This window comes from Astyanax mexicanus, chromosome 1 (assembly GCF_023375975.1).
Source record: "Astyanax mexicanus isolate ESR-SI-001 chromosome 1, AstMex3_surface, whole genome shotgun sequence".
Classification (NCBI taxonomy): domain Eukaryota; kingdom Metazoa; phylum Chordata; class Actinopteri; order Characiformes; family Acestrorhamphidae; genus Astyanax; species Astyanax mexicanus.
The window spans coordinates 51,045,531-51,069,590 of record NC_064408.1 but is presented as its reverse complement, the minus strand read 5'-3'; the positions used below and the strand labels follow the sequence as shown (position 1 = coordinate 51,069,590).

Below are 24,060 nucleotides of genomic sequence, written 5' to 3'. Positions count from 1 at the left end.
TCATTTTTAAGTGGTCTCTTTTTTCAGAGCTGTATGTGAAACCATTTAAATATATTACATTTAAATACATTACATAAATATATTACATATTATATTGTTTATTCATCTTCATTGTTGATAACTGTACATCTTTTTAGTTTCTCTACAACTGGATATTTTACATTAAACACTCTTAATTACTTTGTTTACATTTGAGTATTTTAATTATTCATAAATAGTGGAATATTTGAAATGGTCACTGCAGTGTTCTTTAATCTGCTGTTGATTTACTGTGTTTTGAAGTGTTTTAGAATGGACTTTGCAATGCCAGTCATAGAACAGTAGTTAAGGAAGGCCCCTGTCTGACCGTACCCTCCTCTGACTCCGGTACTGTTTCTTCACAGGGTGCTGGACGACATTCTGCAGAAACTGGTCCAGCTGATCCAGGAGGAAGAGTGTGTAAGTGTTCAGCATTGAAATTCACCACACCACATCTTATACACAGACACTGCAGCATTAATTATACACCACCTCACACACAATTCAGACGCAGTAACTTCTGTTACTTCCACGAATGAACACACACACACACACACACGTACAGAGAGCAGCACTCTGTTGTAGTGCAGAGTGCCATATTGTGTATTGAATAATTGACTGTGTTTATAATATCATGGCAGTCAGGGAGCGAAGGAGCTTTCTCTTTGTTTTACAAGCTCACACACATCTCCCTCCTGATCATCTCTCCTTCTCTTCTCTTCTCTTCTCTTCTCGTCTCTTCTCTTTTTCTGTCCCTTTTTTAGTCTTTTCCTACTTTCCCCCCCTTTCTTTCATGTATTGTCTTGTCCAATCTCTCCCTCATAACTTCTCTTCTTTTCTCTTCTTGAGTTTTACCTCCTCTTCTACTTTAGCTTCCTCTTTTCTTATATTATTTCTTGTTTCCTTGTCTGCTCTTACTTCTCATGTCTGCTTTTGTGTTGTAGTTTTCTCTCTTCTGTTCTCCTTTTTGGTTATATCTTTTTTTCCTCTTAATTTTTTTTTATTTCCTTTTTATGCACTCTCAACCCCTTTTTTCTTTCTCATAATTACATTTTTCTTTACATCCTTTCCTCTCCATCTTTTTGTGATGGTGCATCAGTAATTAAACCACCTACATTATAAGACACACTGTTCACCATATATGCAGTGAACATGGATTGTCTTTAATAACTTTTTTAAATGGTATCATGCATACTTACATTGTTTTTTTTTCATTTGTTTTTAACTTTTCATTTTGTTCTTCTTGTGTTCACTTATCTACGCTTTATGTATACTCATCCCACATCTGTCTCTTACCACAGTTCTCACTTTCTTCCTCTCAGTACAGATCAGTTTAGTTCAATTCATTTCAGTTCAGAGCAGTTCAATAGTGGGCAAATGCCAAAGCAATAACTGTCTCTTTTTATCTCTTTCCTTTCTTTCTCTCTCTCTCTCTCTCTCTCTCTCTCTCTCTCTCTCTCTCTCTCTCTCTCTCTCTCTGTCACACACACACAAACACACACACAGGTACACACACACTGCCCTATCTGCCTTATCTTCACCCTTCTCTCAGTTCTGTTCATTTCAGTTCAATTAAATTCAGTTGAATTTAATAATGTTTATTAATGTCAAATCAGTGTCTCTCTCTCACTCTCTCACACACACTTCTTCCTTCCCCTCAGGTGCTGCAGTCTCTGTCTCTGGTGGATTCTCGGCTACGTTCTCGAGGAACAGTGCTGGTGAACGCCCTGGGCAGTAATGCGTGCCTCAGGAAAGTGGACCTGAGTGGGAACAGTCTGGAGGACATAGGAGCCAAAATGCTCAGCAAAGCCCTGCAGATCAACACCACACTGAGGTGAGATGAAAGAAGTTCAGAATAAGAACCACCACAGAGCAGCTATTATTTGGGTGGTGGGTCAGTCTCAGCACTGCAGTGACACTGACACAGTGGTGGTGTGTTAGCTTGCGTTGTGCTGGTAGGAGTAGATCAGAGACAGCAGTACTGCTGTATGGTTTTAAACACCTCAGGGCCCTGATGTGCACGATGCGCAGGGCGTGACGCAATGCTTGTTGCTATCTTACACCCTGCCAACAGTCTATTTTCATGTGCACACGATGTTAAAATAGCGTTTTAATAGCGTGATGGTCTGGAAATTGCGTGTTTTCAGGTACATTTCTGGCATGTTTCTATCTTGGCGGTGGAAAACACAGGTCCAATACTGACTGATTAAAACCCTGACAACAGTCAACAGTCAGCCGCGCAACCAGGAATGGATTACCGATCACCGTGAGCACTGCGAAGCCCAAGCAAAATATACCACACACCATCACTTCTTTACCACAGTAAAAAACACCTCGCCCAGAGCCTTCATCAATCAACTATAAAATAAAATATACCTAAAAATGTGCACAGTAACTATAAGTTATTATTAGTTATGTATTTTTCTGACATTTAGAAGGATTTCAATTTATGTTCAGTACACAGACTTAATAACTGTAGCTTAATATAGCAGTTATAGACATTCTGCTGTTTGAGAATTTTAACAGATGCTCATTCTCACTCAGTCTCTCTTTCAAATCCTGCAGTTTTGGAAATAAAAAACAAAAAGAGAAAAGCAGAAATATCCAGCCAGCAGCATCATGTGAGCAGCATCCTAGAGAATGACCAGCATTAATTATGCAGCAACAAATGAGCCTTTGTTTCTAACTTTACCTCTGCAAGGTGGAGCAGCTATAGGTAGGAGTGTGTAATAAAGTGAACAGTGAGTCAGCTCAGTCTTTAAAAACTCCAGCAGCACTGCTGCGTCTGATTCACTCGTACAAACACAACACTCACTAACACACCAACAAAATTTTAGTGTCCACTACAGTCCTGAGAAAGATTTACCACCCAAAAATAGCTTTATTATTATATAGATAATAGTTTTGTAATGGTCCTGATGTTGAATAACAGGGTGAAATGATGTATTTGTGTATTTGTGCCTTTTAAATTCCATTTTTGCCTTGAACAGGAGTGTGACCTGGGACCGTAATAACACCACAGCCACTGGACTAATGGATGTGGCGCGAGCTCTGGAACAGTAAGACACACACACACACACACACACACACCCAACAGTTTTGTAGAGGTCAGCTTTCATAAACAATGAGTGATAAAACCTTTATATACACATATAAAATGTGACAGAGTCTAATTTTAGCCATGGTCACAAGTAATACAGATTATGTCATATTTCAAACAATGTATTGCCTTTAAGGCATGCAGAACAACACACACACAGAGCTGAAAATAGCCTTCATTATGCTGGTTTCTCAACCACCTCCCCCAGCTGATGTTGCTCAGTTCTGACTTTGTAGAAAAAAGTGAATTTGCTCATTAGATTGCATAACCTCTTCTCTTCTTTCCTCTTTTCTCTTTTCTCTTCTCCTTTCTTTTTTCTCTCTTCCCTTCTCTTATATTCTCATGTCTCTTCTTTTCTCTTCTCTTCTCTACTACTTTCTCTTTTGACATATCTTATCATTTTTTTCTCTTTACACTTTTCTTCTCCTTTCTTTTCTCTTCTTTTCTCCTTTCTCTTCTCTTCTTCTCTCTTCTCCTTTCTCTCTTCTCTTCTCTTCTCTCTTTTCTTCTCATCTCTTTTCTTCTTGTCTCTTTTCTCTTCTCCTTTCTCTTTTCTTTTCTCTCATCTCTTCTCTTTTCTTCTCTTCTGTTCTTTTTACTTTCTCTCTTCTCTTCACCTTTCTTTTTTACCTTCTCTTCTCCTTTCTATTGTATTTTCTCTCTTCTCTTCTCCTTTCTCTTTTCACTTCTCTTCTCTTTTACTTTCTCTTTTCTCTCCTCTACTTTCTCTTTTATCTTCTCTCTTTCCTTTCAATTTTCTCTTTTCACTTCTCTTCCCCTTTCTCTTTTCTCTCTTCTGCTTTCTCTTTTCACTACTCTTCTCTTCTCGTTTCTCTCTTCTCTTCACTTCTCTTCTCTTTGCTTCTCTTCTGTCTTCTTTTCTTCTCTCTTATCCTTTCTCTTTTCACTTCTCTTCTTCTTTCTCTCTTCACTTCTCTTCTCTTCTTTCTCTTTTCTCTCTTCTCCTTTATCTCTTCTCCTTTCTTCTTCTTATTTTATTCTCTATATTGATCTCCGTATACATCTCTTCACCTCTCTTCTGTATATTGTGCTCTTTGTTTCTTTTTGCTTATGTTCTTTCTTCTGTTCATTCTATTCTTTATTTAGTAACATTGTCTTCTTTGTCTTGCTCTTCTTCTGTTCTCTTTCAGTAATTTCACTCTGCAGTACATGCCCATTCCCCTGAGTGATGTCACACAGGCGTATCGGATTGCTCCAGAGAAGACAGAGCAAGCTCTTACCAAAGTATGATTTTTAAATCTACACCACTTTCAGAGCTATTTCAGGACGGGTCATATCTGAAATATGAAGTTATACTGTATTGCACATTATTATAGTATAATAACCCACAACCCTGATAACACGGAGTAGCGTATTTTCATACTGAACACTCCCCTACCAATCGATTATTTTAACAATTATTTCAATCCCTCTTCTACCACATTCATAATTAGTCACCAGCTGTTATTTGGTTGGAGGACCGTTCACAGGGCAGCAGTGAAATTGACATTCTGGTGGTGTAGTGTATAGTGTTTGAGGCACACTGTGGTCACAATCTGAGTAATGATGAGGGTCTAGAGTCTCCTGTAAATCATATGAGATACAAACTCTAACCATATACCACTATATAACTCTATATTAACTCTCCAACACATTTGATATAATGTTGACAGTTGTGTTTACTCTGAGCGTCCCAAAATGCATAAACATTCATGCACTCTCATGAAAATGTCATTTAACATAGTGTAGCTCATCTCTTAGGCAAATGCACTTTAATGAGAAAATAGTCCAGCTTGTGAAATGAATAATGCATCAAGCGCGTCTCAGAAGTGTGTGCGCGTTTGACGCAAAGGCCACTGACTTACTTATTTACACTAGATCACAGAGGGAATTTGAGTTGAAGAGGCCTTTTCATATTTGCTTGGACACAGTGTGCAGCTCTCAGTAGTGAGTGTGAGAGTGTGTGTGTGTGTGTGTGTGTGTGTGTGAGATGTGTGTAGATGAGAGCAGGGAGATTGAGTAGATGGCTTCTCTTCTGCTGTTCCAGATTCAGAGAGCTTTGCTGAGGAATAATCAGACTCAGCGCTTCTCACAGAGACAAGCTCTCCGGCTTCACCAAGGCCTGGTGACCAGCACTGCTGAACAGGTGTGTGTATATGTGTGTTTGTTTGTTTGTCTGTGCATTGGACATTTTAACCTTTTTTTGAATAGTGACATTTTGAAACAAATAGTTTTCAGATATTCCAAAGAGAAAATATTCACTTTTTCCCAGAAGTTGTTTTTAAATGAAATACTCCCTTAATTTAAACTTTCTCTCAGTCACTTTGATGCATTTCTCAAATCAGAATTAATAATTGCACCACAGTGTGCGCATTTCTCAAAACAGTCTGTATAAACAGCACGACAAAATGAACGAGCAGATAATGCCCATAATTTACTCAAAATATTTTGTCCGTGCCCCAAAGGTATGTATATATGTCAATGAATGTGTCAGTCATCAGAATATAAAGTTGTTTAGTCATTGATTACGAACAAGTCAGTCAAAATGATTAGTCATGTGGTCGTATTTCAGTTTACTCTATAAGGATTTTCTCATTGCTAATGTTTTTGTATCTGTCTGGGAATTATTTAAAATACACTATCCTGCACTTTTTCCTGTGAATTATGAATCAGTTTCAATAGTACAAAATTACACACTACAGTTTATGAGAGACTAACTGCAAGAAATAGGACTTTCCAAGAATTCCACTTTATGATTTTACTGTTTATATAGTAATTTATTGACAGACCATGTCGTACCCCAGAACAGACAGACAGGACTTTCAGTACATTGTGTTTCATCAGGTTTTATCCAGCTTCATCCAGATGTATAGTTTACTTCATTCCAGTTCCATTAAGTTACATTCCAGAATTTACAACATGACTTTTATGAATTACATTCATTATTATTCTGGACAAGATGCAGTTATTTTACATATCAGATGTACGCTTCTAAAATCACAGCAATTTGTCAGATCACAGATCAATTTCTGTACTGTATATCATTATACAACGATCAAGCATAACCATACCTGTCAAGTTTTGGACTTAAAAATAAGGGATTTTTTTCCGCCGCCCCAACAGCCCAACCGAGGGCTTGTGCTTTATATATATATATATATATATATATATATATATATATATATATATATATATATGAAATTGAAGGGTGCACAAATTTACAAGAAGGACATGGATCAGATATATTCCATAAGTAAATAATAGTCCTAAGGGGCCTACACAATTAATAATCTTTCATTAATACTTCTTTCTATCGTTCAGTCCACTCCTGATCAGTTCAGTTAATTTCAGCCCTCTCCACATTTTCTCTCTCTCCAGCTCAACCATCTCTTCTACCCCTTCTAAATAATACATTACATTACATTATAATACATTACCACAATACTTGAGATTTAAACAAATTCTAACAAACCCTAAAACTAGCCCTGAACAAATAGAGTTTGGAAATTATAGTTATTGGCTGATCAGGCACATCAGGGCAGGGCATTATATATATATATATATATATATATATATATATATATATATATATATGTAGATTTTTCTCAAACCCTGAATATCTATCTAGCTAATTCTAAAGTTAAGCTAACTGGGTCACAAGCTGTATTTTATTAAACACACAGTGGGTTTAATTTATGGGTTTTGATTCAGAGAAGAGTCTTTTTAACCAGCTATCAGAAACAATCTCATCACAGTTTACATGGTTAGTTACCTTTCTTTTAGAAAAATCTCCGTATATCCAGATTAGTTTTAACGACAGCTGCTCCGACTAGCTGCCTGAATTCACAGCGAGGGGAGGGGCGGGGCTTTCCCCACACTAAACAGCTCTCCGCAAAACCAGTAAGCTGATTGGCTGTTTCTCCTGAAAGGCGGGACTTTCTCCTTGAACCGGCACCACGATTGGTTAAGAGACACACAGCGGTCAGTGCATTGTCGCCTGTGGCCTATATATTTTTTTATTTAGTATAATACGGGAAATTTACGGGAAAATACTAATACGGGAGGACGGCGGGAAAGAGGAGTAAAATACGGTAGTTTCCCGGCCAAAACGGGAGACTTGACAGGTATGAGCATAACATTATGACCACCTGCTTGTTTCCACAAACTTAAATGAGCACTTTAGTAATTTATCCATCCGGGAAATAATTACCAGAAAATATCGAATAAAAAATGTATAAAAACTGTTTTACAGGCTCTGACAACTAGTTTAACTAATTTGAATGTAAGGACGTATGCAGTTAACTAACGGGTAGCTGTTCTGGTGCATAAGCCAATTCTGCAGAGTAACGTATAATAATGTTTAAAACTGCATGACAGAAGCCATTCATAATTTGGAAAACAGCTGATTTTTTTACAAAAAGTTTTGCTGTTTGTTTAAAATAAATGAGAACTAGTTTCTGTGATGTGCACAAGGGACTAGCTGATGTGCAGATTGAACAGCTGGTTTTGAGAAATTCAATTCTGATGTGATAAATGCTCCACAGTAACTGAGAAAAACTGTAAGTAGCTTGATGAAGTGGTAAATCTCAGGGAAAGCTGTGACCATCATTAAATGTAGGATAAAAATGTGTGTTCCGATGAAAAATAAAAATCTTCCTAAACACAGTTTTAAAGAATTACTACCCGTTCCCCCATCAGATCAGTGAAGCATGGTGGTGGCAGCATCAGGGGCCAGTTGTTCAAAGGTAATCTGATCGGATTTTGGTTATCGGATTGGATCAAATCTGGAAAACAGGTTGTTCAAAAGGGAAAGAAGCAATCTGAAATCGGATCAGATCACGTAATCCAATCCTAGTTTGTTAATGGATCAAACCTTCAGTTTCTGTTGTTCAAAACTTTTCAGTAGGATTTGGATAACTTTGATCCAAAAAAACAGGATTACCCTGATCCCAACAAGGGGTAGGATTTCAAGGGGGATTTCAGGAAGAAAATGTAGTAAAACTTTAAAATCAAAGTTTTAAAGTAAAAAAAAATGTATTTGTACAATTTAGTGTATATATTTTTATTTCTATTTTGCACTTGACCTGTTTAACCGTTACAGTAATAAAGTAGACATTGGCTACCAATTACAATTTTACTGTAGTAAAGTAAAAATAAAAACAATGAAATAAACCCCCCAAAAGATTTCAATAACAAACAAAAATAATACATTCATTTTTTCATCTACGTCACTGTCATTCATCACTGTATATTAATGTCAAGGAAACATTCATCAGATATGAAGCTGTCAAAAATAATTTCGAACAATTGCAAAGAACACCAGAGTTTGTTCTGGTTCTTCAACAGGCTCAGGTGCATCATAAACATCACAGAGAGGGACATTGCGTCTGGTAGCAACGTTGTGCAGGACAATACATGCAAGTGTTATGTTGCATGTTCCCTGTGGTTCGACTCGCAAATAGTTAAGTCATGCAAAGCGTCTCTGCAGAACGCTCAATTGCTCGTATTGTTTTGCAATAAGCCGTATCTTGTTACTGCAAGAAAAGGAGTCATCAACCCCTGTTGGTTCTTCTATCTGTTTTTTACATAGCTGGTAATCCGGATTAGGTAATCCTGAAAACTGTGTTTCTGGATCAGGTTGATCCAATCCAAAATTGCTTTGAAAAACTGGCTTAAAAGTAAGACAGTTCACCTGATCCTGGATAGCAAAAAATGTGATTACCAAATCTGGATAATTTTGATCCGGATTACATTTTTTGAACAACTGGCCCCAGATGCCTTTTCTTAGTGAAAACTGGACATCTTATAAAAATTGAGGACAGATACAGTAGGTTCTGTTATACACAGGTTAGATACTTTATAGTTTTTTTTCTCTTATTCCTAGTAATTAATGGTGTAATGTCCATGAGTTTTGTAGAGTATTTTAGTCTATGCCTTGAAGCTGCTTGCTGAACAGTGGATTAAAAAAGCTACCAGCTGACCTACTGAACAAAAACAAAATTATACAAAATTATACTTAACATATTTTTAAAATATGTGTTTCACTATACCAGCCCAACTAATCTGTGTACTGGTGCAGTAGCGGGTGTGTTTGCTTTTGTGTCTCTTTCTCTGATAGTGTTTCTATCATTCAGGTGATGGAGCGCTTGTGTGTACGAGTGCAGCAGCAGGTGTGTGTGCTGCGTGGTGTGGTGGAGGTGGAGGAGCTTCAGGCAGCTAAACAGGTTCTGAAAGAGGCCCGCAACTCCCGAGCGGTGAGTGTGCATGTGTGAACTGTGAAGATGTGTGAACATGAAATATCTAATGAATATGGTACACAATGATAACAACTACAGATCTATAATCTATAGTATATAGTAACATTTTACTTTAATTAGCTGTTTGAATAAATGGTTCTTTAATGGTTCCCCTATGCCATTTTATGTTTAGATTTGCAATTGGACAAATAATTTTCTTTTATTCAAAAACTGCATACCTTATTCACATTAATTAGATAAATTATGTCTGTTGTTTCATTACAGAAACAATGCTGGAAGTATTTTATTTTTATCATAAGATGTTCTCTGTTAAGGTTATATGAAGATAAATATTTTATACATCTATCCTATTCTCTCTCTCTCTCTCTCTCTCTCTCTCTCTCTTTCTTTTACTCTCTCTCTATCAGCTCTATCCATCTCTCTGTGAGTTGGCTCATGTGCTTTCTGTTGATGGACCGGTCAGACAAAGGCTAGACTCTCTGGCTGGGGAATTGGCCAAGGCTGCAGATAAAGAACTGCAGGTACACACACACACACACACACACACAAATACACAAAGACAAAAACACACAAAAACACCCCAGAGAATTCTAGTTACAGTTTAAAAATGAGTATATATAAGTACAAAAATAAAAGTACTCTATTGTTTATGGACACAACTTCTAATAAAGTTGTACCAATTGCTGACACAGTTGTGCAAATGCACACAAACAGCTTGATAAATATTTACATAAAAAAAATCATCCAAACTCTAAACCCATTAACACACTAAAATGCACTAAAATGCGCTAAAATACTACGGTCTGAAATCAGTTTTTATTTGTAATTTGCATAACATTATATTTATTTGTGTAGTGGCTCAAACCATCTGACCAGTAGAGCCTTGTAGAGCTGTGTTTATGTATTACGATTAAAAGCTGAATATTTAAGGTAGAGTTAAAGGAAATGTCATCTACACATCATACTACCCCTCTACTGTGCACTCCAGAAATAATAAACACACATCATACCACTCTAACTTGCAGATCATCACACAATTGGAAAAGAAACATTGGTAAAAGTAATGGTATGGATGGTGTGTGGGGTAAGTACGTATGTGTTGCACATGTGTTCCTTTAAAATGATAAAAGAAAGCCTTTCCTGAACAGTAGAGACACAGTTACTCCAGCAAATGCAGGGTAAGGTCTTTTCCTTGATTTCAGAAGAAACAATGAATAAAAGAACGCTAGTTACGAATGTAACTGTGGTTCTATGAATGCTGGATGACCGCCAGAGGGCGGCTTAGCCTAGTGGATATTCCCTTGGGCACAGCAATGGACCGAGCAATTATACCAAAAAAAGCATGTGACCCACCCCTACAAGGGGCCGTCACACCCACCTATCTTCCTCGGAACAACTTCTCGCGCAACCCGCGGACTGACCGAGTGACGACAGACTCTGGCGGTCATCCAGCATTCATAGAACCACAGTTACATTCGTAACTAGCGTTCTATTTCATGCCTCCTGACCGCCAGAGGGCGGCTTAGCCTAGTGGATGACGCATACCAACTTTGTCACGAGGGCAGCACATCCAATGGCAGATTCTTGGCTGAGAGCACGGATGAGGCCAGATCCATTTGCGCAGCCACATTCAGCCGGTAGAACCTCGAAAAAGTGCAAGGAGACGACCAGGTCGCGGCTGAGCACACCTCTGACAGGGGAACACCCCGAAGTACCGCCCAGGATGTGGAAACTGCACGAGTGGAGTGGCATGTCACAGATGCAGGTAACGTGATACCAGCTGCATCATACGCCATCCTGATGACTCTTACCACCCAGTGTGAGAGACCCTGTTTAGAGAGTGGCCCACCCACTGTGCGGCCACCAAAACACACAAAAAGTTGATCAGTGGAACGAAGAGGTTCCGTAGCTGAAACATATTGCCTGAGTGCACGAACAGGGCACAGAACTGAAGGCTGATCCACAAGCTCGTCCTGAAACGCAGACAGAGCAATAGACTGGTTAACAAAAGATGATTCCAGAACCTTTGGCAGAAACACAGGATTAGGCCACAATGTGACACCGGAACAATCAGGCCACCAACGTAAACAAGCAGCACTAACTGAAAGTGCATGCAGCTCACTGACACGTCTTGCTGAGGCAACAGCTAAGAGAAAGGCAGTTTTGAGTGAAACCCATTTAACACCCGTTTGTGATAGAGGTTCAAAGGGAGCACACTTTAAGAGGCTTAAAACACAAAGTAAATCCCACTGAGGGCAGCGCGGGGTCCTGACAGGCCTTAGGCGCCTAGCACCCTTAAGAAAGCCACAGATCAGTTTGTGAGAACCTAAGGATGATCCATTAATGTCCACATGACGGGCCGATATGGCAGCGACATAAACTTTCAATGTGGAAGGTGCCCTACCCGCATCAAACAGATGCTGGAGGAAATCCAGCACTACAGGAATATCACAGTGCACAGGAGAAACCCTGAACTTAGTGCACCAATCAGAAAACAGCTTCCAACGGTTACCATATAAGAGACGGGTAGACTGAGCTCTGACATTCTCCACAGTGTATTTCACAGAGGCAGAACAAGCCATTAAAACATCAGGGGGCCCAGAGGCCACACCCAGAGCTGGAGGCGTTCCGGACACGGGTGCCACAGTCGCCCCCCCATCTGTGAGAGAAGGTCCCTCCTCACAGGAAGTGGCCAGGGCTCGCTGCTGAGTAGGCAGTGAAGCAGAGGAAACCAGGGTCTGGCAGGCCACTGTGGAGCTACCAGCAGGACACTGTGTCTGCACTGTTGAATTCGGAGCAGGACGCTCAAAAGAAGCGGAATTGGGGGAAAGGCATATAAAAGGCAGCGTGGCCATTCGTGTGCCAACGCGTCTGTCCCCATCGCTCTCTCTTCGTCCATGCGAGAGAACCATCGCTGGCAATGTGTGGTGGTCGCACTCGCAAAAAGATCGACCGCAGCCATGGCATAACGATCCCATATTTGACGCACCACATCCGGGTGTAAGCACCACTCGCCCGGGTCCAACCTCTGCCTTGAGAGAAAATCCGCAGTCAGATTGAGGGTCCCAGCAAGATGAATCGCCCGCAGCGATGCCAGCCTGTGATTTGCCCAGGTGAGGATGCTGCGTGCCAGACGCAGAGCAGGCAGGGAACGAGTACAACCTTGGTGGTTTATGTTGTAAACAACTGTCATATTGTCTGAACGAACAAGAACATGACGACCCTGGAGTTGTGGCAGAAAATGCTGGAGTGCCAAATAAACCGCTCTCAGCTCGAGGAGGTTTATGTGGTCCTGGGCTCGGTGAAAACTCCAAGAACCCTGCACAGCGCTGCGTTGCCATACAGCACCCCAACCCGTGAGAGATGCGTCGGTGGTGATTATCTCCCGACGTGATGCCACGACCCCCAGCGGTACCCCCGCCATGAGAAAAGAGCGGCGCCTCCACGGGGCGAGAGCCTCCTCGCACCCCCGATCGATCAGCACCAGCCTGTGTTTGTGACGGATCGGATCGAGCCCCAAATGATTCATCCAGATCTGAAACGGTCGCAGTTCCAGCAAACCGAGCGGCAAAATGCACACAGCCGCTGTGAACATTCCCAGCAGACGTAACAGGTGACTGTAGCGGACGCAGCGGCCCACGTGAACTCTGGAGAGTAATCTCAGAATACTCACCACACGCTGTGTCGTCAGAGATGCTCTCATTGCTCGCGAGTCTAAGTTCATGCCTATGAACTGAACAGACTGACTCGGGCAGAGGGAGCTTTTCTCCAGGTTGATGGAAAGCCCCAGCCCTGCTACGTGAGATCGCAACACTTTGAGATCTGCCATCGCTTGCTCCCGCGAGAGTGAACAGATCAGCCAGTCGTCCAGGTACGGCAAGATCTTCATTCCAGCGCGAGTCAGCGGAGATAACGCCGCCGCCATGCATCTGGTAAAGACCCTCGGAGCTAGCGAAAGCCCGAACGGAAGAACCCGGTACTGATAAGTTCGGTTCTGAAAGGCAAAGCGGAGAAAACGCCTGTGTACAGCTGCTATGGGAATGTGGAAATATGCGTCCTTTAAATCCAGAGTGGTGAACCACTCGTTTGGCTGAATCACCTGGAGCACATCCACGGGACGAATCATTTTGAAAGTGAATCGTTTGAGGTGTCGGTTCATCCCCCTCAAATCCAGAATCGGGCGGAAGCCGCCGTCTTTTTTCGGCACTAGAAAATATTTGGAGCAGTGTCCCTGAAAAAACACGGGACATTTCACCTCCTCTATGGCACGTTTTGCAATAAGAGCACATATTTCCTCCTGAACAGTGTTTACATGAACTGAACTTTTTACACGTGTCTGAATCAAACGTGCGACTCGCGGGGGTCGACTCCTGAACTGGAGCCGATACCCGTAACTCAGGGTCGAAAGAACCCAGCGATCCGTGGAAGCTACGGACCACGCAGCCAGCTGAGAGTCCGTGAAAACACCCACTGGCTGCCCCTGCTCGTCAGCGCGAAGCGCGCGGTCCTTTCGTTCCAGCGGGGGGGCGCCGAGGGGGAGCTGGAGGGCGGCGAAAGTGTCCAGAGATCCGAGGGGGAGATCGCCTATTCGCCTGAGTTGGCATACGCCTGATCTGATCAGAGCGAGCCTGTGGAAGAACTGAACGCGGGCGTGTAAACACACGCTCAGAGCGATGTGATTTCGGCTGCTGCTGTCGCGTCTCGGTCATACGAGCTCGGCGCTCCAAAGCCTCTGTGGCCGCCGGTCCGAATAACTGGCCGGGCATTAACGGGAGATCCCGGAGCGCGGTTCTGCACGCATCAGACAACGGCGCTTGAGAAAGCCACAAATGACGGCGTAATCTCACAAGGCTAGCCATAAGACTGCCTAACTCCTGTGTCAGGAATCCCATTCCATGTAGAACAGTCTGCAGAGCACCTCTAAAGGCAGAAGGCATATCTACCAGCTGAGGTGAAGACTCCATTTCCAAAAGGAGATGAGAAACAGTATTATCCAGCCGGCCAATGCGCGCTGCGTGATTGTATGCTTTAGCGATACCTTCATCAGTGCGTCTGCATGCCTTGCTTGGGCATCGGACATCAGAACGCAGCGCTTCGTCAGGAGAAACAACCAGGGAGGCGACCGAAGGCTCCACTGGAGGGATACGATCCAGTCCGTACTGAGCCGCGTCGGACATGTTCCAAAACGACCGAGCCAGGGAAGAAGGTCGAGATCGCGAAGCTGCAGCCAAAAAGGCTGACTGGAGCTCTCCCACAAATGCGCTGCAAGGAGGAATGAGAGCGGGGCTATCCGCCGCGGTTAGCTTAAAGTAAGCACTGGAGCTGGGATTAGGCTGTGCTGGAGCGGAGCCAAGCCGAGCCAGAGTAGCGCGAACCATAGTTGGGAGGGGAGAAGTGTCCTCCAACGCACTTCCATCATCCACAACCGAGCCGGAGCCGAGAGGAGAGCCCGCTGCAGAGAGGGGCGATCGTGGGAGGGAAACAGCCCGTCCAGTGTAGTCAGCAGCATTGCCTGAAGTAAAGAGGCTATCCGTGGCTGCAGTGGAGAGTAAATCATCATCATCCTCCACGGGCTCGGAGTCGGCGGTCTCAGCGCCGAGCTGGAGGGCAGCGGGCAGCTGGTGACTCTGAAGCTGAGTAACGAGAGCTTCCAAGCGGTCCAGGCGTGAACGTAGAGCACCTGCCTTCCTTTTTGGTGCTGGCTCGTCCGCAGGTCGCGAAGAAGAGCGCTTAGTTCCTGTTTTCACCATCGAGGAACCCGAGGAGGAGAGCATGGCGTCGTCGTTAATAAGGACGGACGCAAGCCGGTGTTGGCGTGAGGCGAAGGGAATTGTCGCACAATGCACGCAAGGGTCAGACAGAGCTTCACGGAGGTGAGAGACCCCGAGGCAGGAGGGGCACAGGGTGTGCGGGTCGTCTGGCTGCAGCGGCGCGAAGCACGCTCGACAGGCAATAGGCTCCATAGCAGGCGGTGCACACAGAGGATCCACGGCGGACGGGAGTAATACGCACGCGGTTATTGGACCAGCGATGCAGTAGGCCGTGGCGAGCGAGTGCAGGTAAGGTGCACTAACGCTCAGCGAACCCGGGCAAGCGGGGTCACCGCAATACTCACCGCCCGGGCCACGCTAGTTCTCAGGAGTGAAAACGAGTAAATCCGAAATCCAGTAGAATCCAGTAAATCCAATAACGAAACAGCTCGTGAGGGCAGAATTCTGCAGCTCCGTGAGCTGTGAACGGTCCAAGCGCGAGAGGAAAAAGAGGAAGATAGGTGGGTGTGACGGCCCCTTGTAGGGGTGGGTCACATGCTTTTTTTGGTATAATTGCTCGGTCCATTGCTGTGCCCAAGGGAATATCCACTAGGCTAAGCCGCCCTCTGGCGGTCAGGAGGCATGAAATAGAACTTCCCTTCATATCATTTATCATGAGCCCCGAACTAGCACCACCTACTGGACAGCAGTATGAAGTCAACACTATGTCTGATTGACTGACTGATTGACTTACTGACTGATTTGATTGATTGACTGTTTGATACACTGTTTGTTTGACAGGTGATCGTGGACTCCATGGTGTCTCTGTGCCGTGAACTGTGCCCCCTCTCCTCCACAGCGGCAGAACGACTGAGTCCTCCTCTCTCCTCTGTCTCAGAGCGAGTGTCCATCCCTCGCTCGGCTATTCGCACCGCACTGATGGAGAGAGCAGCTCAAGACATCCATCGAGCTCTGGAGTAAGAGATTGAAGTTGATTAAAGCTCATAGTTCAGTTAAGTTAAGTTGAGTGATTCATATTTAGTTGAGAGGGGGAACGAGAGAAAACAGAGGAGAAGAAAGAGTACAGAATCAAGAATAAGAGAGGACAGAGGAAAGAAATTAGATTCTGAATGGGAAGTGCAGTTGTGAGGGAAGAATGTAAGATGTAAGGGCAGAATTGAGAGAACTACGATAGAAGGAGAATGAGGGGAAAAAAGATGAAAGAGCAGAAGAAAAATAGTGAAAGCGAGGGAGCAGATGGGTGACATGCAGCGTGATAATAGAAGGGTGGAACGAATGATGATTTTTAGCATTTACTGCAAAATGTGTTCTCTCTCTGTCTTCTTTTTCTCTTTTAGGGAGGTTAAGCTGTCTGTAGTGTCGTATCTCACCAACTCAATTGTGGATCAGATCTTACAGGAGCTTTACTCTACACACAAAGCTCTGGTAGGAGCCATGACACTTCACAGCCTCACATAGTTTATTCAGAAATCAGAGGATACCTATTGTATGCCTATTGATATTACACTTAATAAAAAGAAAGTGTAATATCTTTCTAAGACTTCTTAGTAAATATGTATTTATTTTACATAGAACCAGAACTAAAAGAACCACCAGAATACCTTATAAAAGCTTATTTGTCTTGTTCATAGACTTTATACTGATGCTTCACAATGAGAAAGTGAATAACATGCAGCACAAGAATAAAGTGTTTCAAGGCCAAACAATTATATTTGAGTGCTAGGCCATAAACTGCACTCTCCAGAACGACTGGTCTTTTAAACAAATGCTTACAAAAGCTGTTCAGCGATGCAACACTTCAGTATTCAACATTCAACACACTTTCCCCTCATAAAGGACTATTATTTCTATTCTGACCAGAAGCCAGATTTCTGTTTTTTTTTTTACCATAAACCAAATAGGGAAAAGTTGGATGTCAATTACTTTTATTTTTGTAATTAAATTGCCCACTAAATGTTCATAATAGAAGTCCAATCTAACTAACTGATTGATTCATGTGTAATGTATAAAGCTGACTAACAGACACTTAAGGACAGAAAATCAAGGACTTACTTACCTGTATAATCGTGGAATGACTTTAAATGCAGCCTTCCTATAAGGAAGGATATACTAACTTGCTTCTTTTGCAAGACAAGGTATCAGGTCCTGGAGCACAATATGAACTCGTAGCCTTATAACTCAGAATTAACTCTAAATTAAACTCTGAATTTCAGTCACATTGAATCTTAAAATAAAATCAAATATGTTATTGAAAACATAAAACAATATTAAATGTGGTGCATCCCAAAGAATTCAACTTTATTTCTGTTGATTAGTTTTTGCTTAACCTTTTTTAATGTTTATTATTTTACAGTTATTATGTTAACAACTTATCTGGAATTCTTAGATTTACTTAATTAGGCACCTTTGATTAATATTTGAGTCCTTTTAGCTATTTATCTGCTGCTAAATTGGTTTTAATATTAAAATTATTGATGACAGTGTGTGTCCTTAGCATATTGTTTAGCTGTCTCCCTATACAGTGCCCTCCAAATGTATTGTGAGGCCAATTCCATTTTTTTGCTGAAGACTGAAAACATTTGGATTTGATAGGTCAACATTTCAGCTTTTATTTCCAGGTATTTGTATCTGAATCTGATGCCCTCTGGAGGTTGTTGCTGATGTCAGTTTTTTATGTTTTTTCTTTACAGCATAAATGTTTATTTTCCTTGGTCTACCTGTTCGGCATCTGTTGCTTAGTACACCAGTGATGACTTTCTTCTTCAAGACATTGTACTTCTGCTTGTGTTTTGTTTTTACCCATAGACACCTCTATGGTTTTCATGTTAGCTCCTCTAACCATACATTCTCAGTCTGCACAGGCAAAGCCCAAATCTAGATATTCAGCTCTATTGATTGTTTGACTAACAGGACACAACAGGTTAGTACAATACATCTGATAGTCACATTCCAGTTCCAGTACTTTTGCTGACAAGAAAAATGGGTAAAAGCTAAAATGCTGATCTTTTGTTTCATATTCTTCTTTAAAAATATCAAACCCACATGTTTTCAGTCTACAGTAGAAATAATGGAATTGGCTGTAGTGTTCCAATACTTTTGGATGGCATTGTATATAAACAATATAATATGCTTAGCGTGTACACTCTCTGTATTATTATTATTATTATTATGTTGCATAATCAGACAGGAATCAGTGATAATGCATCAGTTTTGTACGTGTGTGTTTGTGTGTGTGTAGACTCGGCAGGTGTCTCAGGTAAAACAGTGGGATGGAATTTGTGATGGTGGAACAGGACGAAGGTTACACAGACACAGAGACTCGCTTGAGATCACTGATGAGGAGCTGGGCACCAGCATTGTGAGTGTGTGTGTTTCGGTGGTTGTATCTACCCTTAGTGAGGGTCTGGCTGTGTGTTTGAGTAATTAGGGGTGGGCAATATGGCCCTAAAATAATATCACGATATTTCATGTTTTTTTTTTTTTTTTTTGCGATAATGATACTCTTGGTGATATGACAAAACACTGATTTTTTTTTTTACGAATACATTACTGCAACAAAATAATAAATTAATTATATTATTGCATGCGATATGATATGGTACACCCCTAACTGAGATATAAAAAAAATTCAAGAATTTTATCAGATTTGTAACAGAAATCAATGATCCAGAATGTCATGATACTAATAATGATACTAATCCATATATCTCCATTTATCTAGAAATAAAGTAAAATAAGTAGATATATCATTTAATATGTATATATATATATATATATATATATATATATATATATAATAGGAAAATATATAAAATAGGAAATGAGAACAGTGTAAATTTTTTATTTTGCTAAAAACATCAAAAAAGTAGTACCCTGATGTGATGATTAGGGGTGGGCGATATGGCACGATATTTCAGGGTATAATATCTTTCACGAAATTTAAAAATCTAAGCGATATTATTGTGTACGGTACGATATGGCACACCTTTATGAGTAATACATGCTGCTTTGTTAATGTCTGCAGGACACGATAGCCATTAAGAAGCATAGTTCCAGGACTAGGAGAATCCGACCAGTATCCACCAGACTGAGTGAGTCTTTCTTTCTCTCTCTCTCTCGTTAAATCAGTCTCACTCACTTGCTCACTCTCTTGCTATTTCTATAACTTCTCCATCAATCCCTCTTACTCTGCTGTTGTTCCCTCTGGTGCTCCATTAGTAAGAGTGCCCTGCTGGGCTGGATTACGACCTTCATTCCCTTTTGCTCTCTTATTCTGTCTCTCTCTTTCTCTCTCTCTGTTCTGTGCGATGCTTGCCTGACTTTACAAAAACAAAAAGTTCCATTATGCAAAGATAAGCTCTTTGCGAAAATGAGTTTCTCTCCATCTCTGTGGATTCGTCCATCTGTCTTTGTATCTGTCTGTGTTTTTGTCAGTCTCTTGGTCTGCCTATCTTTCTCACAGCTTGCAGCGCTACTTATCATCTTCATAATTAATGCTCTAACTCTTCATGTGCGTCTTCTGCTTTAGATAAGTGGATGTGTTCCTGTTAAAGAGGAAATGTTTATGGAGTTAGTGTTAGATTTTGATGGCTTAATTGAACTGAATTGTACCTGCTGAGAATAATTAAAGCTAATAATGAAAAATCTAATTACACATTGTTTCTTTGATATATTTGTTAAGTAAATTTTGAAGTTTAAAAAGTTTGAATAAAAATGGTCAAATATCATTTAACAAGCCTATTTACAACCCTGTTATTTTGCCTCAAAGTAGGTGCAGTGCAGTATTACAAACAATGTATATCACAGTATTTTTCAAGTTTCTGATGGTTTCATGGTATGTCACAGTACCGGGCTGGGCTCTTATATAGGTTTATGAGTTACTGTACTGTTAGGAAAACATATAATATAAAACACCAAGGCTTTAAATTAATTTAAAATAATTTGATTAGTATTGGGTTTGCTTTGTCCCACAATATTACATAATATATAAAGGAATCAGACTGCATTAGCATTAAAATTATCTTTAAAGCTAGAGTATTAATATATTTAAACATGTCTATAATTACTGTTCCTGAAGCTTTTCTGTACCTCGTATCCAGAGTTTAATGGAGTTTTATCACTGGTGCTGAGTAAATGATTTCGCACCCTTGACCGATTCTGGGCTCGTCTGGGGGACGAAAAACACTCAAACACATTAAATGTCAAGAAATTGAAGTAATTCACTTTAAGTTCAGCACAGCTGTTAACTGAAACCCATTCCAGGTGACTCTACCTCATAAAGCTGACTGATAAATACCAGCCAAGATGTGCAAAACTGATTTTGAAGAATCTAAAATATAAAGCAAAATTAATAAGTTCATATGTTTTTTTTTTCTTATAATTTGGATGATTTTAGCATTAATGCAGAACATTAAAAAAAAAAACACTGAATTTCAGGTGTGTCCAAACTTTTGACTGTTACTGTATATGATTTTATAACCATCATTGGAGTTTAATATCAATACACCATAATTGTGGAGATTTAAAAGGAATGTAACTCTGTTACCTAGTTAATTGCTGTATATCATAATATAAAAAATAATCAATTTTTTACTTGTGTTTCTCCCTATGTGCTTTTCTTTTGTGTCTCAGGTTTGTGTGATGACTCCAGTTCGTCTCCGCCCACCTCCGCCGCTCAGCTCTCCTCTCCGCTCGCCCGCTCTGCATCCTGGGAAGGCTTATCTGCACTGCCTACCCAGGGTGCACCTCTGCACCATGTGACTCGGGTCAGGCCGAGGCCTCCACGACGGCACCGTGGAGCGCTTCTGTCGTCTGACTCTGTGAGACACTAATCCCAGTAATATAACCCTGTCCAACACACTGCAGTACACAGTCTACAAAATCTATTTATTTATTACAGCAGTCTGACTCAGTACACTTTAGACTGGAATTACACTGCACGCCTTTTACTCCAGATTTACTCTATCATTAGTCCAGATACTCTCAGCTTTGATGCTTAACATTTCAATTAGTTTTTATATTATATGTCTGACAGTGTGAACCGAAAAAAAAAATCAGTTCTGATTCACTTTCACATATAGTCTAAAATATAATATGCATCAGATATATGTCAGTATGGCCTTTTTCTTAACAGTCATGATCAGATTTCATGCAAATTTCCCATCATTTTAAATATTTTTCTGCCATTGATGATCCCTCACAGCATTGAGATCAAAATGCTTTTTACTTAATCATTTTATTTTAGTTCATTTCAATTCAATTTATTTTAAATGCAGTTTAATTAGTTAAATTTAACTTAGTTTAGCTCAACTTTCAACTGAGATCAAATCAAAATGTTAAAGGTAATCTTAATGATATTATAATAGAGGATGATTTTTGATTCCGATCAGTTTAATTCAGTTATTTTCACTGGTCATGGTTCTGTATAAATTAGTGTTTTGGTATTGAGCAGGGAAGTGCCTTTACTTATATTGTCACTGTCTAATAAAAATAAGTATCTCAGATTTTTAGTTTATTACCAAATTTGAACACACACAAATTGTCCCATATACTGTGTCAGAATCTCATGATGAATCAACCAATACAATTTTACATTTGAAATTAACTCTTATTATATTAGCTTCCCCTGAAAGTTTTTATCAATACTGTAAAGTTGCTGTTTTAAGAATATCTGTTTTTCATTGGACAGCAACAACATTTGATTAATAGAAATTCACAACTTGAATTCTTGAAAAAATAAATAAAAATAACCATATACTTCTAAAGATTTTGTTTATATGTTTATATAAATGCTGTACATAAAACAAATTAAGTCTAAACAGAGAGTGCAAAGGACAAGGTTGAATATGCAGGACCTTGTTTAAGCACCTTGAAATGCCAGAGATTTGCCCTTTTGCCGCTGACAGTGTTCTGTAATGAATATTCATGTTAATAACCATGTGAACTTAAATATTCCTCTTTTAATATTTGATTCGTAGAAAGGCCCCTTGTGCACCGGTGTGTAGACATGGATATATCGTCCAAATATATAATGAACAGAAGCAGAAGATACTATCACTGTAACCACACAGTGCGAAGAATATTTTAATAAATGTTCTTAAGTCAAACATTAGACTCTCACTTATGCATTCACTGAATGTTTTATTGATAAAATCGGTGTGGGTCTGTTGATAACAGTAAGCGTTCGGTCTGGAAGATGAGGAGAGATATTATGCCAGACATATTAGATATTAAAAGCCTCCAGTTAGGATCTCCTAAGAGAGAATGGAAATAGCAGCAGCACTATTGCTGGTGTGGGTGGGTGAGTGTGTTTATAAGAAATTTGTTTATAAATGCCGGTGCTGAGCTTATTGTGTCTGGTTTATGTTATTTACACGCAGCCTACACTCTTTAAACAAGAGTAACTTGGGATTTTGTAGTAAAGCATATTGTTCTATGCAGAACCATGACAATTTAAAACAGCATTTGGATGCCCAAATATAAGTGTTTGCTTGGTAAAAACATTTTTCAGATTGGTGGAAATCCTTTTGTATTTTGTTTTATATAATCATTCTTCAAAATAGTTCTGTATGGCACCGAAAAGGATTGTACTGCTGTACAGTTTTACTAAGCTGCCACTGTTTCTAGAAAGTTGCCCATCTTTTAGTGTTCTAGAATACTCTTCCTCATTCACACCTGTCTAGAAAGTTGTCCATTGATCCACATGTTCTAGAATGTCTTCCTACATTTGGTGTTTTAGAAAGTTGGTCATTGCTTACAGTGTTCTACAACCCCTGGCAAAAAGTATGGAATCACCAGTCTTGGATGAGCACTCCTTCAGACATTTCATTCTGTAAAACAAACTCTGATCAAAAACATCATTCCAAAAGGTCATTCCAAAGTGCAACTTGTTGGCTTTCAGGAACACTCAAAGAAATGAAGAAAAAACATTGTGGAAGTCAGTGAATGTTACTTTTATTGACCAACCACAGGGAAAAAAAATATGGAATCACTCAATTCTGAGGAAAAAAGTATGGAATCATGAAAAACAGATAAACAAAAGATGATTCAAAATACATCACTAGTATTTAGTTGCACCACCTTTGGCTTTTATAACGGCTTTCAGTCTCTGAGGCATGGACTTGATGAGTGACAAACAGTATTCTGCATCAATTTGGTGCCAACTCTCTTTGATAGCAGTTGCCAGATCAGCTTTGCAGGTCGGAGCCTTCTTGTGGACCATTTTTTTCAATTTCCAACACAGGTTTTCAATTGGGTTGAGATCTGGACTATTTGCAGGCCATGACATCGACTGAATGTGTCTTTCTCCAAGGAATGCCTTCACTGTTTTTGCCCTATGGCACGATGCATTGTCATCTTGGAAAATTATTTCATTATCTCCAAACATCTGTTCAATTGAAGGGATGAGAAAACTGTCCAAAATGTCAATGTAAACTTGTGCATTGATAGAAGAATTAACCACAGTCATCTCCCCAGTGCCTTTGCCTGACATGCAGCCCCATATCATCAAGGACTGTGGAAATTTGGTTGTTTTCTTCAGGCAGGCCTCTTCATAAATCTCACTGGAACGGCACCAAACAAAAGTTCCAGCATCATCACCTTGTCCAATGCAGATTCTTGACTCATCACTGAAGATAACTTTCATCCAGTCATCCACAGTCCATGATTGCCTCTCCTTAGCCCACTGCAGTCTTGTTCTTTTATGTTTAGGTGTCAATGATGGTTTTCTTTTAGCTTTCCTGTATTGAAATCCCATTTCCTTTAGGCGATTTCTTACGGTTCGGTCACATACATTGGCTCCAGCTTCTTCCCATTTATGCTTCATCTGTTTAGTTGTACTTTTTCGGTTTTCAAGACAAATGGCCTTAAGTTGCTTGTCTTGACGCTTTGATGTCTTTCTCGGTCTACCAGTACG

At 40.4% G+C, this 24,060-nt stretch overlaps 1 protein-coding gene across 2 annotated transcripts in view; it reads left to right on the top strand.

Moving 5' to 3' along the window:
• LOC103032908 (capping protein, Arp2/3 and myosin-I linker protein 3-like) overlaps positions 1-24,060 on the top strand; it is a 105,526-nt gene that overhangs the window by 63,546 nt on the left and 17,920 nt on the right. For both annotated transcript variants that reach the window (XM_049479655.1, XM_022665145.2), the window contains exons 20-31: positions 384-438; positions 1,680-1,852; positions 3,009-3,077; positions 4,270-4,363; positions 5,166-5,264; positions 9,253-9,372; positions 9,783-9,896; positions 15,927-16,102; positions 16,484-16,571; positions 18,385-18,504; positions 19,171-19,237; positions 20,778-20,965. In XM_049479655.1, the coding sequence (XP_049335612.1) occupies positions 384-438; positions 1,680-1,852; positions 3,009-3,077; positions 4,270-4,363; positions 5,166-5,264; positions 9,253-9,372; positions 9,783-9,896; positions 15,927-16,102; positions 16,484-16,571; positions 18,385-18,504; positions 19,171-19,237; positions 20,778-20,965 (1,363 nt within the window). The remainder of the gene's footprint in view (positions 1-383; positions 439-1,679; positions 1,853-3,008; positions 3,078-4,269; positions 4,364-5,165; positions 5,265-9,252; positions 9,373-9,782; positions 9,897-15,926; positions 16,103-16,483; positions 16,572-18,384; positions 18,505-19,170; positions 19,238-20,777; positions 20,966-24,060) is intronic.